Source organism: Impatiens glandulifera, chromosome 8, assembly GCF_907164915.1.
Source record: "Impatiens glandulifera chromosome 8, dImpGla2.1, whole genome shotgun sequence".
Taxonomy (NCBI): Eukaryota; Viridiplantae; Streptophyta; class Magnoliopsida; order Ericales; family Balsaminaceae; genus Impatiens; species Impatiens glandulifera.
In genome coordinates, this window is record NC_061869.1 from 46,942,017 (window position 1) to 46,960,033 (window position 18,017).

General features: G+C 32.5%; 1 protein-coding gene across 1 annotated transcript; it reads left to right on the forward strand.

Moving 5' to 3' along the window:
- The first annotated feature begins 945 nt into the window (after nucleotides 1-945).
- Nucleotides 946-1,743, forward strand: LOC124913400 (agamous-like MADS-box protein AGL80). Its single transcript, XM_047453982.1, has one exon. The coding sequence runs from the start codon at nucleotides 946-948 to the stop codon at nucleotides 1,741-1,743; it is 798 nt and encodes a 265-aa protein (XP_047309938.1).
- The last annotated feature ends 16,274 nt before the right edge of the window (nucleotides 1,744-18,017 follow it).

Genomic DNA, 18,017 nt, shown 5'->3' on the forward strand with positions numbered 1-18,017 from the left:
ATATATAAATAGTGTGGATCCTTAACTTAAAATGGAGCCTAAATAAAGATTGTAAGGAGCAAAATAATTTTGTATTAATTAGAATTTTCACAAAATCAAGAGTTATGTATCTAACCTATCATCTAAGATTTAATTAATTATTGAAAATCACATTCTTCAACAATGGATTATTGAAAAAACAATATTTTAAATAGATGCATAATTGTGACTATTTTTAAGTTATAAATAACCCAAAAAATTATATATTATATAAAAGAAATAAAACAAAATTATCAATACAATGAGTCTTAATATATAATTGAGTTGTACAATAAACAGTGATCATGTCTTTGTGTGGAAGACATCAATTCTATTAGTACAAACATTAAAGTTAAGAAACAATGAAATTTTTTGTTTTCAAACTGCCCATATCATTTCATATTTAATTCTATATTACCAACTTATCCTAAATATCTCTATACCAAGATATAGTAATATCTCCAGATTCACAATTTTTGCAAAGTTCATAAATGCAACAAAATTAACATTTTTTTATTAAAAGTAATCCTCTGCCCTTCTAAGGAAAAAATAAATAATATTCATATGAACTTTGAAACCAGGAGTTTAGATATGAACTCATAATGCATTTTCATCCTTATTCAATGAAATTAAATTTGTGACAATCAAAATTAGTTATTATAAACTATGATTGTGTGTTGTTGTCATTGTTCAATGAATTTGCAGGATTTATTTCTAATTTGGGTTTTGCCAAAACTGTCAATATCAGGACTATATCCAACAAGTTCACACAAATACAGAATCTTGTACATTAATTTTGGTAATCTCCTTAAGTATATATATCCATTAGCCATGTCGACAAAATTCCTCAAAACATCACATTGTACCCCTTTTGCATAGGGGTTTCTTCTCTTAAGCCAACTTCTTGATCTCTTCTCTTGATCGACCATGACTAGAAAGAAGGTGAAGCTAGCATACATCACAAACGACTCGGCAAGAAAAGCAACATTCAAGAAAAGGAAGAAAGGATTGATGAAGAAAGTAAGTGAGCTTAGCACTCTCTGTGGGATCGATGCGTGTGCTATCATATACAGTCCTTACGAGCCCCAACCCGATGTTTGGCCCAATGGGCCTGGTGTGCATCGTGTCCTGTCCCAATTCAAAAGGATGCCAGAGATGGAACAGAGCAAGAAGATGGTTAATCAGGAGGGATTCATCAGACAGAGGATTATGAAGGCCAATGAGCAATTGAAGAAACAACATAGAGACAACCGAGAAAAAGAGATGACTGAGGTAATGTATCAATGTCTTTCGGGTAGTGATATGCAAAATTTGGGCTTAGGGGATCTACATGATTTGGGTTGGATAATTGATCAAAATCTCAAGGAGATCTACAAGAGGATCGAAGATATCAAGAAGACAACCAATTACTCGTCCCCTCCTTTGGCTCAGGCACCCGGTCCAATGGCCCCAACAAAGGCGAGTGATCTAGATCTCTCGAGAATGATGGGATTTGATCAGGGTGTTGGTCATGTGGAGGATCAGAAGCCCGCGAATGACTATATGGGCATGGATCCGATACAAAGCCGACCATTGTGGTTTACTGAGTGGATGAGCAATCCAAATGATCAGTCCATGAGGTTTGGATCAGCAGCAGCTGAAGAGCATGCTGCTGAAGAGCAAATGATGTTACCATTTGGGGACACTCATAATCCCATCATGTGGTCTAATTCTTTATTTCATTGATAGAGATCCTACATATGATTTTATTTTCCTCCAAGTTTATTTTTTTAACAAATAATCATAGAATTCTTTGAGCAAGCTATAAAAAAACACAACATTATTTCCCTTTTAAGTTTACTTTGCAATGAGTTCAAATGTTTATGAATTTAAGTCATTAATAATTATGGTTTTTTTTTAATCTTTCGTTTGAATATCTATATATGTTAATATTAATGATGGGCTCCACATGAAATATTACAAAATTAGTAGAATCTATACAATTTAAAGAAAGAGTCAACAAATCATGTGTTCTTGTATTGTTTTTTATATGAGTTCTTGTATTGATTATATATACCTTGATTTTTATTTTTATTTTTATTTTGTTGGAAATTTGACATTTTTATTTATAATAGCAATGAAAGTTACTAGACTACACTATTGTCATAAGAAACACAACTACCAAAACCAAAAACTATTGATATATGGGTTAAAGTAACTCAAGTTCTTGTGATAAATGAAACCTTAGATGGTGTTTTTCTAATAAGAAGACTATTTTCAAAGTCACAAAATCTGAATAAAAAGTGTAAACATAAATTAAGTGAAACAATTAAAAAGAATTTAAGAAAAAAGGAAAGAAAAATAAAAATAAGTCAACAAAACACTGTAAAGGACAATAATAAAGATAAATTTAGAAGCATTTGGGTGACCATATGTGAAAAGAAGATTTTCATGATTATCATTTTGATTGTCATGAATTTAGATGCAAAATCAAATTTTTTTTTAGATTAAAGTGAAAGAAAGTTAGATTACAAGTTTGAGTTATCTTAGTCTATATTGATATTCACGATCTTATTTCATTGTTTTTTTTAATTTTATTTAGTTATTTTTAAGTTTATCTTTTTTCTGGGGTGGGGAAAAACAGTTTAGCGGTATTTCATTAAAAATCTCAAAAGTGGAAGAGTGTCAAAATTAAAGTTAGACAATCTCTATCTTTGATTAAAGGATGATAAACAACAATCCTAGTGTTGGGAATAAAGCGGAATAATCACCAAACTTGTGATAATAAACTATTACCCACTCGATTGGATCTTTAGGAGCGAGAAACAACAGACATAAAAAAGAAATATAAATAAAACAAGAACACAAAGAATTTAACGTGGAAAACCTCCTCAAATCAAGGAGTAAAACCACGAGACTTTTGTCCAAAAGAAGCTTCACTATAATCAAATGTTAAACACGAAACAAATGAAGATAATAGCTAAACAAAGAAGAGATCTCACTATCTCTCTACAAGTGTATACTAAATGACTTTCAGATATCTTTTGATTAGCCACTTCCTCAACCATTTATAGTAGAACATGTACAGCTCAAAAGTCATTTTCCAATAAGACAACCCTGCCCTATTTAATACAAAATGACTCTTGTGCTTCTGAACTTCTGGGTTTCTGAACTTCTGGGCTTCTAGCTTCTGGACTTCTTAAACGTACTGGGCTTTTTATTTCATAGTTGGGAGTCCAATCAAAATAACCCAAGAAACTCCCCCATCACAACTATGGAAGGGTTGTTGTCAAACCTGCAATTGAATAACAAAACTCGAACTTGCCTTTTAGTAGTGCTTTGGTCAGCATATCAGCACCATTATCATCTGTATGCACTTTCTCTAAAACCAACAACTTTTCATCTAGAACATCACGTATCCAATGATCACTAGTGGAAAATGAGGTTTTGGTAACGAAAGTTAGTAACGACGCTATAGTGCTCTTACTGAAAGTTTTTATCAGTAACGGTTTAATATATCCGTTACTGATATTAAGATATCAGTAACGGCCATTTAAAATCGTTACTAATAAAAACTTTCAGTAACGGTCATAAGGAATAGCCGTTATAGACACTAGTATTTTTATTCTTCTTTTTCGAAATGCAAATATCAGTAACGGTTTTAAGGATAACCGTTACTGATATGCATTCATTTATAAAATTTTACAAGAGGTATCAGTAACGGTTTTCGAAAACCCTTACTGATATACATTTGTAACGGTTATACTAAAACTGTTACTAATATATAAGGGGTATCAGTAACGGTTATCCTTAAAACCGTTACTGATATAATGTATCAATAACGGTTTTCGAAAACCCTTACTGATATATACATTTGTAACGGTTATACTAAAACCGTTACTAATATCTAAGGGTATCAGTAACGGTTATCCTTAAAATCGTTACTAATATGCATTCATTTATAAAATTTCACAAGAGGTATCAGTAACAGTTTTCAAAAACCCTTTCTAATATATACATTTGTAACGGTTATACTAAAACCGTTACTAATATATAAGGGGTATCAGTAACGATTTTAAGGATAACTGTTACTGATATTCATTCAGTTAAAAAATTTCACAAGAGGTATTAGTAACGGTTTTCGAAAACCCTTACTGATACATACATTTGTAACGGATTTAATATAACCGTTACAGATACCCTAATAAAACCTAATTACACCGTTTTTTTTCTTTTTTCTTCTTTCTTCTTTCTCCTCTCTTCTTTTTTCTCCGCTCCCGTTCCGCTCTCCATCGCCGTTCTCTTTCACCGTTGAAGTTGCCGCAGTTCCTAATATCGGACTACGCTATTTCCAGCCGCCCATATGAGAAGAACTACTCCACAGTTTCTTTCGCCTATGTGACCGACCCGCCGTCTGATCCGCTTACAGAGCAACCCGATTCGGAAGTTAAGATTTCCATGTTGAAAGACACTGAAGATCTGTCTAATCCATTAAGTTGGCGACTGTTGTAGAATTCAAGAAAACCCGGGATTGATGATATCTTGCGCAAATTTAGGTCTCAATTTGGCACAAATGGAATTCAACGAGTAATTTGAATATCTTATGCAAGCTGAGAGGTGAAAATGTGTTTCTTCCTGCTCATTATCTTACTATATTTTAGTAGATATCAACATTATTTTGAAAGATTTGATTATAAGTTGTGACCAGTAGTTATCTTTCCTCCCTAAATTTTTACCTTTCTAAATGGATATGTGTGTTTACCAATGACAAGTTGTGTTTGTCTGACGTTATTAATGTCTACTTATTATTTTCAGGAAAGTTCTTTGAGGTACTCATAGGCAATGGTGACAAGGTCATATGGAACAGGTTAGTTATAGATTAGTCTCCAATTTTTTGCTTTGAAGAATCTGAATCCACTTTTCTTGTTTGTATATGCTTTTGTGGTGCGATTTATACGTATTTCTTTGATACAATTGGAGACTTCCACAAATCAAGAATTAAATCAGAGAATTCCTTTATTTGATCCTCCATCTAAAATTCTTTGTACTGTTTCTCACATTAAGATTATGGTAAGCTTTTTTATATTGTTTCTGTTCAAATTTTAGGGAATTTGTAATTTTTGCCATTGTTGGATACTTTTTAGGAGATCATTGGTGAATGATTCTTTTATCCTTCTTTATTTGAAGTGTAGGTCGAGCAAGACTCTGATGAAGTTTATGCTCAAGTTACTTTAATGTCGGAGCAAGATGTAAGACCTAAACAGCTAGTTCCTTGATCTATCTAATGTTGACAGCGTTTAACTGAAGTGTACACTACTTTATGTTGTTTAAACAATTTTATTTAATGATGAATTGTGGATTTATGATTGTGATTTGTGGATGATTGAGATTTTTGGATTCTGATTGTGGTCTTTAGATTGATGATTGTGGTTTTGGAATTTATTAACGGTTTTGCAAAATGGATAATTATTATTGTTTATATAGGTACAAATATGAAATATTAAGAAAAAACAAAAAAAAATTATATTTTTTAGTAACGGTATTAAACATAAGAAAATCGTTACTAGTAATATATCAGTAACGATTTTATAAATAAGTAAACCATTACTAGTAATATATCATTAACAATTTTATAAATAAGAAAACCGTTACTAGTAATGTTTTATCTGTAACGGTTTAACCTTGGCTAAAACCGTTACTAATTCTTTATCTGTAATGGTTTAACCTTGGCTAAAACTGTTACTGTTGTTAGAGGAGTATCAGTAACAACTTTCGAAAGCCATTACTGATACTAGAAGAGTATTAGTAATGCTCGTTTCTGTAACGAATGGTAACAGTTCTATTCGCTGTTAAAAAATGTTATTAGTAACGGCTTTTGAGGCTTTCAGTAACGGTTTTCGCCCTTACTGATACCCCCTTTTCTACTAGTGGATACCTCACATCAATGTGCTTTGATCTAGAGTGAAATGTTGAGTTTTTAGCAAGGTAAATCGCACTTTGACTATCACAATAAAACACGTATTTATCCTGCACAAAACCAAGTTCAGATAATAATTTCTTAACCCAAATTAATTCTTTACAAACTTCAGTTGCTGTAATAAGTTCAGCTTCAGCGGTTGACAACGCATCACATTTTTGAAGTCTGGATTGCCAGGCAACAGTTACCCCTACAAAATTAATCAAATAACCAGAAGTAGATTTTCTCGAATCAACATCACCTACCATATTAGAGTCGGTATAACCAACTAAATTCGGACTCTCATTCTCAAGGCAAAGTCTCAAACTTGATGTACCTCAAAGATATCTCAATATCCATTTGACAGCTTCCCAATGTTCTTTTCCTAGATTGGAAAGGAACCTACTCACAGTGCCAACAACATGAGTAATATCTGGTCTTGTGCTAACCATGGCATACATAAGACTTCCAACAGCAGAACCATAAGGAATATTCTTCATATCTTCTTTCTCATCATCGTTAGAAGGACAAAGTTCTAAACTCAATTTAAAATGTGCTGCAAGAGGTGTGGAAAGACTATTGGCCTTCTCCATATTGAATCTCTGCAGCACTTTTTCAATATATCGTTCTTGAGACAACCATAATTTCTTTGTCTTTCTATCACGACTGATTCAAATTCCAAGAATCTGGTTTGCTGGTCCAAGATCCTTCATCGCAAAGGACTCCCCTAAGTCTTATTTCAACCTATTAATTCTCACAATACTTTGACCAACAATAATCATATCATCAACATAAAGTAAGAGAATAATAAATTTATTAGGAGAGAATTTTTGCACAAACACACAATCGTCGGAAGTAGTCTTCTTATAGCCGTGTTCCTTCATGAACAACTCAAACTTCTTCTACCATTGTCGAGGAGCTTGTTTCAAGCCATACAAGCTTTTCTTTAATCTGCAAACATAATTCTCTTTACCTTTGACCTTAAACCCATCAGGTTGATTCATGTAAATCTCTTCTTCTAATTCACCGTGAAGAAAAGTCGTCTTCATGTCCATTTGTTCAACTTCCAAATCAAGACTAGCTGCCAAACTCAAGATAACTCTTATTGAAGTCATTTTAACAACAGAAGAAAAATTTCCATCAAAGTCAATACCCTTTATTTGACTAAATCCTTTGACAACCAAACGAGCTTTGTGTCGTGGAGCTGAAGTATGCTCATCTTGCTTCAATCTATACACCAACCTATTTTTCAAAGCTTTCTTTCCTTTTGGTAACCCTACCAACTCAAATGTATGATTGTCATGTAAGGATTTCATCTCATCTTTCATAGCATCAACCCATTCTTTGCTATCTTTAGCCTCTTCATATGACTCTGGCTCCCCCCCATCCGTCACCAACGTATATTCATCAGGAGAATATCTCGTTGAAGGCTGTCGATCTCTCATTGATCGTTTAAGTGGAATTGTAGGTAATTCACCTTGCTCGCTACTATCATTCTCCATGTGAACGTCATGTTCACCCTCAACATCATCCTCTTGCACCCGATTTTCTGTTGAAATAGGTGAATTAGATAAATGAACTTTATCTAAATTTATCGACTCACATTTTCCCTTCAACTCATCTTCTTTAGTCTGATAACTTTTCTCAGTAGTCTCATCTTCAAAGAAGATAACGTCACGACTTTTGACAAGCTTCTTTACAACTGGATCATACATTCTGTAGAGGAACTCATCTTGGCCATAACCTAAGAAGATGCACTCACGACTTTTCACATCCAACTTTGATCTTTCATCCTTTGGAATGTGAACAAAGAACCTGCATCCAAATACTCATAGGTGATCATAAGAAACATGTTTATTTGTCCATACCTTATTTGGAACTTCACCGTCCAAAGCGACTGTAGGACTCAAATTAATAACAAGTACCACCGTGTGCAATGCTTCACCCCAAAATATTGGGAGCAACTTTGTTTCTGAAAGAAAGTACATAATCCTCTCAACAATTATCCTGTTCATCCTTTCTGCAAGGCCATTCAATTCAGGAGTCTTTGGAGGTGTCTTCTGATGTCTGATCCCATATTGTTTGCAGTATGCATCAAATGGATCACAATACTCACCACCATTATCAATACGAATGCACTTGATCTTCTTTCTAGTCTCTCTTTCAACAAGAGCATGAAATTCCTTAAACTTGTTTAAAACTTCATCTTTAGTTTTAAAAATATAGATCCAAAGCTTCCTGGAATGATCATCAATAAATGTTACAAAGTAAAGAGCAACACTATTAGTTCGTACCTGTAAAGGTCCACAAACGTCTGAAAACACCAACTCTAAGAGATCTGATTTTCTTGAGGGAGGATTATGCTTGAACGATACTCGAGTTTGCTTTCCCACAAGAGAATGAGAACAATTCTACTAATTTGTCTCACTCAAACCCGGAATAGCATTTTGCTTAACTAGCAAATTCAATCCCTTTTCACTAATGTAACCAAGTCTCTAGTGCATAACTTTGAAGCTTCTTTACTTCGTACAACATTCACATTATCTTTATTTATTAAAGATTTCAATAAATATAAATTTGAAAACTTATCTCCTCGAGCTACAACGAGGTTACCTTTCGAAAGTTTCCATTTTCCAGAACCAAAAGAGTTTGAAAAACCATCATCATCAAGCTTTCTATTTGATATCAAATTCAACCTCATGTCTGGAGCATGTCGAACATCTTTAAGCAACAATTTTGACCCATTGCTAGATTATAGGCAAATATCTCCAATACCAAAACCTTACTTACAGAATTATTACCCATCTTCAATACTCCAAAATTACCAGAAGTATAAGATTTAAAGTAATCTTTCTTTGGCGTAACATGTATGACAGCTCCTGTGTCAAACACCCAAGTTGACTCATCGCATACAAGGTTAATTGTATTCTCGTCGTGAATAATGAAGAGATCATAAGTAGTTGTTGAGACGTGATCTTCAGAATCATATTTCTTTTGCTAAGATCCGTTCGCTTCATATTTGAGCTTATAACAGTTCTTGTTCATGTGTCCACTTTTGCCACAATGGTAACATTCAATTGACTTGTATTTTGACTTAGACTTGTTCGACTCTTATGTCTCGACTTATCTTTCTCGCCTCTACTATCCTGTCTTACCCGGTTTTTAGCAACAAACACATTTAACTGTGATGAAGAGCCTTGAGATTTTCGTCTCAATTCTTCATTTAAGACACCACTTTTGGCCATCTCCAATGTCACTGCACCATTAGAAACAGAGTTACAAAGAGAAACTTTCAAAGTCTCCTACGAATCAGGCAGAGTAGTCAATAACCAAAGCCCTTGAACATCTTCTTCAAAGTTTATACCCATTCCTGACATCTGATCAAGAACACCTTAAAACTTATTCAAGTGATCAGCCATAGAAGCACTATCACTATATCTCAAATGAATAATCTTTTGAAGCAAAATAATTTGTTACTTCCTATCTTTGAAGCATACAAATTCTCAAGTTTACCCCCACAAAGTAGGTACATTTGTCTCATGTTGTATGTGGTTATAAACATTCTCTTCAATAAATTGTCGAATGAAACCACATACTTGTTCATGCTCAAAAGCCCATTCCTCATCAGATTTGGAGATAGGTTTTTTACTACCAAAAATAGGTAAATGCAAAGACTTCACAAATAGAATAGAAGATCTTTCATTTTACCCTTCCAGATATGATAGTTTGAACCATTCAACAAAATCATTATGTTTGTGTTAATCTCCATAAACCAATAAAAAATAAACACGCTTATAACCAAGCTCTGATACCACTATGTTGGGAATAAATAGGAATAATCACCAAACTTGTGATAATAAACTATTCCCCACTTGATTGAATCTTTAGGAGCGAGAAACAACAAACATAAAAAGGAAATATAAATAAAACAAGAACACAAAGAATTTAACGTGGAAAACCTCCTCAAATCAGGGTGTAAAAACCACAGGACTTTTGTCCAAAAGAAGCTTCACTATAATCAAATATTAAACACAAAAAATGAAGATAAGAGCTAAACAAAGAAGAGATCTCACTATCTCTCTACAAGTGTATGCTAGATGACTTTCAGATATCTTTTAATAAGCCACTTCATCAACCTTTTATAGTAGAACATGTACAGCTCAAAAGTCATTTTCCAATAAGACAACTCTGCCCCTATTTAATACAAAAGGACTCTTGAGCTTCTGGACTTCTGGGCTTCTGGGTTTCTGAACTTTTGGGCTTATAACTTCTGGACTTCTTAAATGTACTGAGCTTTTTATTTCATAGTTGGGAGCCCAATCAAAATAACCCAACACCTAGAGTACCTGATTGGAAACCACAAACAAACAAAGATTACAGTAAAAAATAACAAAAGTATACAAGATCTACAGATTGCAAATTTTGATTCTGTTGTGAACTTCCTCTTTGACTACTCTTACTCTGCTTTAGAATCCCAATTTGCATTCCTCAAATCACAATTTGCATTCCTCGAATTCCAGAAATTATATTTACGTCGCATCCTCACCTGTTTGGCTTCAGGATTTACTATTGGTGATTGAACTGTTGCATATGATGATGTTTGTTTGTGAGCTGCGCATTCAATGGCTTTAACTTTGCCTGAGTTATTTCGATCTACTTTTATAGTCTTCTCTTCACTTTCCTCCACTACTTTTTTTATCACTTCCATCTACTAATTTTCACTGCATTCATCCCCTGATTCTTCACATTTTTCTTCCTCTAATTCTTCTTCATTTTCACCATCTAATTCTTTTTTTTTATCTAATTCTTCATCTTCTCCTTCCTCTGATTTTTTATCTTCTCCTTCTTCTTAATCCTCAACATTTTCATCATCCGCTTCTTCATCTTTAGTTTCCTCTAGATGCTTTCCAATTCCTGATTCTTTAGTTTCATTTTCCTGGGCTTTCTCATTCTTATCCTGAACTTTTAGGTTATCCTTCTGTTTCTAAACTTTCAAGATTTCCTATTGTTCTTCAATTGTCTTTTCCCATTGATTATTGACATGTTCAAAAGTATTGCAGGATGCACATCTGTTTGGCCTCCATTCATATGAAATATCCATGATTGTGGGTTTACCTCTTCTATCAATAACTGTCATTTTTGCTAGTAGAGTACTTCTAGGGTGCACTTTAATGCTTATCCTAGCATATGTGATGTGTTCTATTTCTTCCGTGATTGAGTCCATATACAATGGTTTTCCTAGTAGACTAGAAAAATGACTAAGTGCTTCTGCATTGTACATATGAGTTAGAATGTTCCTTAGTTTGAACCAAATTTGAGTTGTTTCTTTCGGTTTGCTACGTAGGTTCAATCCTTCAGACCATCTGTCCAACTTCATGTAGTTTGACCCAACATAAGTATGCCCCAACTTCAGAATATTCTCCATATTTGTTCCCTGGCTGAACTTTAGGAAATAAAGATCATTGATATTTGCAGATATCTTTCCCAGTCCAATGTGCTCCCATTGTTTTAGCAAGGCATCCTTAGTGACCAGGAAAGATACACGATTTTTTCCTATATAGTTACCAACAACTGCATACTCTCACTCTTTAATGTATTTCTCTTCAACTTCAAGGGGTAATTTAAACTCAATAGGAGATTTGAGAATCTCAATCTTTGGTTTAAAATCCCCCAAGTAAATTTTGCCTTTGTATTGTACCTGGGTTTCAACTTTCTGTTCAGTGTTTTTCTTCCAAACTTCATTTACTTTCCAACTGGAGTTACTTCTGATAGTATAATTCTTGGTTTTTGGGTACTTCATTAGCTCCTGCATTGTCTCTACAGACCAACTAACTATCTTATAATATTTTTCTTTTTTGAGTAAATTCCAGTTCTGAAGGTAGTGAATATTAAGTTGGACTATAAACTGTTGAGTTTTTTCTTTTCTAAGAACAATCTCTTCTTTCTTCACTTGAAACAACAATTTCGAAATTTGATTATTTAGTCCGTAGAGATTAGCCCTTTCATTATATCCAATCCTCCATTTTCCATCTTTGTTGAATTCTACCTGAATACTTTCTGTCATTTTAGTTTTTTTGAGAATTTTCTCTATTTTCCTTCAGCTTTATTTAGCATTATCATAACTCTATTTCTGCTCAATTTTAGCATTCCGAGAACTCTGTTTCTGATTTGTTTCAGCCATCACTATCATGCTTGTATCAATTTTCCCGAATTCTTTTACTTCTTTCGCCTAATTTTTGTTATTTTCCCCATTGTTGAAGAGAAGAACACAATAATAAAGAAGAGTAAATGCAGAAACAAGACAATTCAGAAACCCTAAAGATTTAACGACTAAATCGCTTCGAAAGACAACCTTCCAAAAACACCCAAGATTAGAGAACTAATCGACGCTCGCAACCAGGAAACAAGCGTCCATAAAAGATATCGATGCAATTCTAATAGATTTAGGGTTAACGTCACTTACTTCGTGAATTGTGTCGTTCGTACCGATCGTGCCGATTGTATCGACCAGCCGATCGTGCCGATAGTGTTTCAATCGACGAGAGACGTTTATTGCTTTTGAATATCTAGAGATTTTCTCTCTCTTTTGTGTCTTAATACTAAGTTTATCTTCTTATTCAAACCTATGTTATGTAAAATTTTATTTTGTTCTTTATAAGTGAATCTTCTTATTGACATCTCCATATATATCTTAAAAATAATTTATTTTTTCTTATTCATCCTCACTTGATCATTGAATTGTTTCAATTAACATCATTCACAACTTATGATGTTAAAATCTTGAAATATATATATATATATATTATATTTGTTATCAATACAAATTTTTAACATTTAAAAACTATAATTAATCAAAAAAAGAGTGCAAAAGTTCTAAAGATATAAAGTTTTCTTTAGCTATGCTATTTTAGAGAGTTTCAGATTATAGATTATAAATCTAGTTGAATTGGGATTATTCAAATAACTTAGAGAAAAAAAATATAATTGATGATAATTTTGAAGAAATTGAGATATTTTTGGTAGATGAAGAAAAAGTTTTGATATATATAAATAAATAAATAAAAAATTAAAATAGAGAGTATTTTAGTATTTTGATTGATGAATTTAGTGATGTGATAGATGAAAGTAGAGTAAATGATGTTTGAGTTGTTTGAATTATTTAAATAACTCAAACCGAACTAGGCTATATTCAACATTTCAACTCCAATATAAGAAAAACTCTTCAATGGAGTCTCCTAATAAGCTTAAATCAATTAGATGCCAAGTCTGGTACCATTGGAAATGTACGATGAAGGGCTACATTTTTGGTACCATATTTGTTGAATGAGATGGATTGTAGATCCTTAATCCCTCGATGAACACAAACTGCTCATTCCATGCTGATTTGGCTATAAGAAACCTAGTGTGGTCTATAGGTCTAGTTGTGTGTGCTACTTGGTACCAAAAGAGAGATAATAGAAAGTCTTTCGATTCATAGCTCAATGACTCAAAATGATTGAGTGTGGTCAAAGTTATGGCCATGAGAGCTAAGCCTGTCATTAATTGACTTTTGTGCTTGAATTGTGACCATGCATCAACTTGTGCAAGTACTCGCGATCCTTTAATCTTCGAATAATATGTGAGACCGGTATCAATCGATAGTCTATGTGTTAGTTATCCCCACAAGGTGAAATCACTAATTTTGGAGCACTACAAGTCTAAAAATTAATATTTGAGTGCTCCAAGGTCACTTCTTGACTTTAGGTTGACATGTTTGTATTCTTTTAAAATATCAATGGTTGTGGATCAAGAATCTAAAATCTAAAATCAGACTATAATGAATGATAGATCATCCTCTAAGCGTTTTAACCCAATTTGAATTAGTGAAAAAAGTTAGCATCTAGAGCATTTTCTTTGTAAATTAAAAATATATATATTACATTTAAAATTCACCATTTTCTGAACTGATCATCGTGAAGGTGTCAAATTGTACAAATGTTGAATGGTTTGTCAAAAATTTGCATTTAAATTCGAAGAATTGATCTAGGATGACCTTTTACTCGAATTTATAAAAAGCCATATAATACTCAAAACTCACAATTTTCCGAGTTGGAGGTCATGGAATTATCGATTGTTAAGATTTGGAGTATATATGAAAAGTGGTGTTTAGATTAACTTGACTTAGGAAAAAGCGTTCGGTTTTACGAGTTAATCGTTTATATATAATCTTCCTATCGAGCAATCAAGTGTGATTGTTATTCTAGACAAGGTCCAAAACCAATTGAAGACAAGATGATTAAAGATTAATACTTTGTTGAAGAATTAATGTTGGAAAAGAAAACTCAAATATAAAGGAGTTAATTTAGGTGATTTATTTTGAATGGAGAATGGAAATGTAAATATCATGTCATTGATAAAGTTTTTGATCCATATAGTGATCCATGTCTTGAAAGTGACATCAATAGAGTTTGGCAAAAAGCACAACAACTGGAAGAAAAATAAGAGTGAAGATGACAACTTAATTTGAATTCTTGGTTGCATAACTAAAACTAAATTGAACACAATGCTGTAAATTTCTAGATTAGGGAAATGTGGCAACAATTGCATATCTCCAATTTGACTTATCCTAAAACTTTATTTTTTTGAACTTTGGCTATTTGAAAACTCTAGGTTTGAGTGAGATTATACTTAGGTTATATTAGATAGAATGAATACATTTATGTTAAAGAGACAATGTTTGTGTCAGGCACAATGGGTGATTTCAATTTCTCAATCTCGAGGAGTATTTATGACTATCGGGGTGTATCTGGAAGAATCGGTACTCCTAGCGAGATTGCCCAATGGTGATTTCAATACCTCAACCTACAAAGAAGTATCTTTTATAAGTATCATTGGTATATTAACAGAATCGGTACACATAGCAAAATTGTCTAGTGGTGATATCAATGTCTCAACCTTTTGATGAATACTTTGCTAATTGATTGATTTTTTCCTAGATTACCCAGAGTTTCAAATAAATCTTTCTTTCTGATATTTTTATGAAGCCAAATAATTATTCTAATCCACTCATCCTAGGGTTTAGGTTTAAGTCTTTATGTGCTTCAATGTTTCTTAAATGATAATTTAAAGGAAATCGATAGATGAATGCAGCTCTATGTGAATTTTGAGGGAGGTTTTGAACTCCTTTTTGAAACTGTCCTTCATGTTTAAGAATCAGTCTTAAAGCTTACATGCTTCATAATATCCTTATTAATTTCCAATTAAAGAGATTGTGATCTACTTTGTAATAGGGATAAAAAGGTTTCTAATAATTTTGACCGAACCTATTTGATAGGATGGCTACCTATCCTTGTGGAAAAGGAATCAGGTCTAAAGGTAGTTCAATTATTATTTTTTTCAAAATCGAAACGATGGTTTGAAATCTCGGACCCTAACATGATGCTAAAGGGTTTTTGAAATGAACTTTTAAAAGTTTTGACCTTAGCAACGTGCTGAAGGGTTTGAAATATTTCGAAATGATCATTAGGCGAAAGCCATGATTCATGCAATGATATGCAATGCATTTGATTAAATAAATGATGTATGCGATACAAATAATGCTCATACATTTTTCTAAAAAATACCTCTAGTATAAACTGAGGGTTTAAGGTTTTCTTTCCTATGAAGGAAAAGTTTGGATGGAAAGAATTGAACCTGTCAGGAGGCCGCCTACATATCCTTGTATATGGGGAATTAGGTCCATATATAGTATGATTGAGGAGATCAAAAACCGTAATCTAGGTAAGATATCTTAGCATGAGCTGAAGGATTTCCAAAATGTTGATTCGAATGAGGTTACCTTAGCGTTCAAAGATGGAAGATTTCTAGAACATGAACTCGAATGAAGGATTCCAAAATTATTTATTTCTTGAGTTAAATAATTTATATTCCCTAGCTTAGTCGAATGATGGAAGAATTTATTTCGAAATTTATTTAGTCTTAATTTGTGTAATGTAAATCTTTTAAAATATTATTTAAATGATTTATACCGAAATGTATTTTTGTTATATCAAAATTAATTATAACAATAATTAATTTTTATGATCAAATTTAAATAATCTTTTGAATTCAAATAATCAAATCATAATTTTGATTAAGAGAAATCTTTAAATTAATTAGAAATAATTAATTTAAAAGAGATTATTTATTTAAATGTAGATTCGTCAATTATTTTTAAATTTAAAATCAATAAAACATGTCTATACGTGTATAAACGTAATTTTATAACTGTTTTTTTATTGTGTTCGATGTTTGGTGATAATCGAAAAAGAGCTTTTGCAATATATCCTCCGTGCCAGTTAAAAACGGTCTCTACTTCATAAAATTTTGAGCATTTATTTGAAATTTTGGTTTTAGTACGTTTTATTTAACTAATTATTTTTCAAGTTCTAGACATGTATAGGTATTTATTGCATTTGAAATTATAAAATAATGTTAGTATCTTCGATTGATGTCGATAATTGTTGATGAAAGTACCTAAAAAATATAAGTTTAAAGGGTTATAATTTAAAAATAAATTTAAAAAGACCTTTGTTAAAAATATTTTTTGTGAAGATATTCTAAATGTATTTTCTGTGAAATATTCTCAAAATATTTTTAAAATATTTTTTAAAAATAATTTAGGGCCTCTAATTGTTATAAAAAATTAATTACAAATTAAAAACCCCAAACAAATAAGCCTTATGCAATTGTTCAGGTCAAGAATTGGGTCAGACGTGCGAGTTTGGACTAGATTTGGCTCGAGATCAATGGGCTTGCACGCCTGATCAACATGGGGATTGATTTCTCGGTTGTATGCACGGATCCTTGGTCGGGGAGGGTGTCTAGCTGATTTTCTTTATCGAAAATCAAGCCAGACTGAAATTCTCAATTGGATGCTATGCTAGGCTGGTTTTCTAGGTCGAAAACCATGCCAAGGAATAATTCCTTTGTTAGATGTCTCAGTTTCTCGGTCGGACACCAAGAACTGCACTACATGTTTTGAAATTTATTTGTCCTCCTCCATTCTTCGATCCAATTGCATGGAAAACTTTGTTTCTTCATGTAGAGCACGATTATCACCGTGTTGAAGCATCTTTCGAACGGGAAATGGTCAAATAAGGTAAGAATAGTTCTTGAGTGAAAATTGTATTTTTGTTTTAAGGTTCTAATTCAACTTTAGGATCTTACCAATAGCTTCATTAACTACGTTAAACTGATATGAACAATAATATGAACATTGGCTAATTCAAGAACTAGATTTTTTTAGATTTTGGAATTTTTGGTTATCATATAAAAATATTTTATATCGATTGGAATTGATCCAATATTATTCCTAACATTATTTAAAATATGTTACGAAGCTTTTAAGATTGAAATTCTTATGTTATAACTGAAGGACATAAATTCGATTTTAAGAAATTTAAAAGTTCAAAATTGAGTATTTTCGATTAAGCTTGATTCATACAAATTTATTTCAGCTGAAAGATTTAAAATTATCTTGGGATTGAATTAAATCAAGAAAAAGATAATCGAGCAATATCAAAGACTGGTCGAACTGAAATATAAAAAATTTCAATTTAAATATGTAACTTGCATTACAACATGAATTAAAGTTTATAGTGAGTAGAACAACACTCCTAATCTATATACGAAACTTTGTAATGATCCATGAATGTGCCTTAAAGCCATACACAATTTCCTAAATGAAACAATAAAACCTAGAGAGAACAAAGCTCTAGAGATTTTTGGTGAGAATTTTCTAGCTATGAAATCTTTAATTTCTTCCCCAAATTCGTGCAAATTCTCATATTCAATAAAGAATCGCATCGGAATCAAAATCATCGGCACATTCAACACAATAGGCACGATCGACACGCTTGACACAACTGCTCGGTCGCGCAATTCGGTTGATTTGGTAGTCAATTATGGGAAATTTGGTCGAAGTAAATAGATCGTTGGTACATCTGGAACGTTCGGCATGATCGGCGTGATAGGTACGTCTGGCACAATCAACACATTGGGAAAAAATCTTCTGGTGTTTGAATAAAGTCGTTTCAAGATTGTT

Bases quoted from the DNA above. Each gene is read 5' to 3' on its own strand.
- LOC124913400 (XM_047453982.1), top strand. From the start codon at position 946: ATGACTAGAAAGAAGGTGAAGCTAGCATACATCACAAACGACTCGGCA.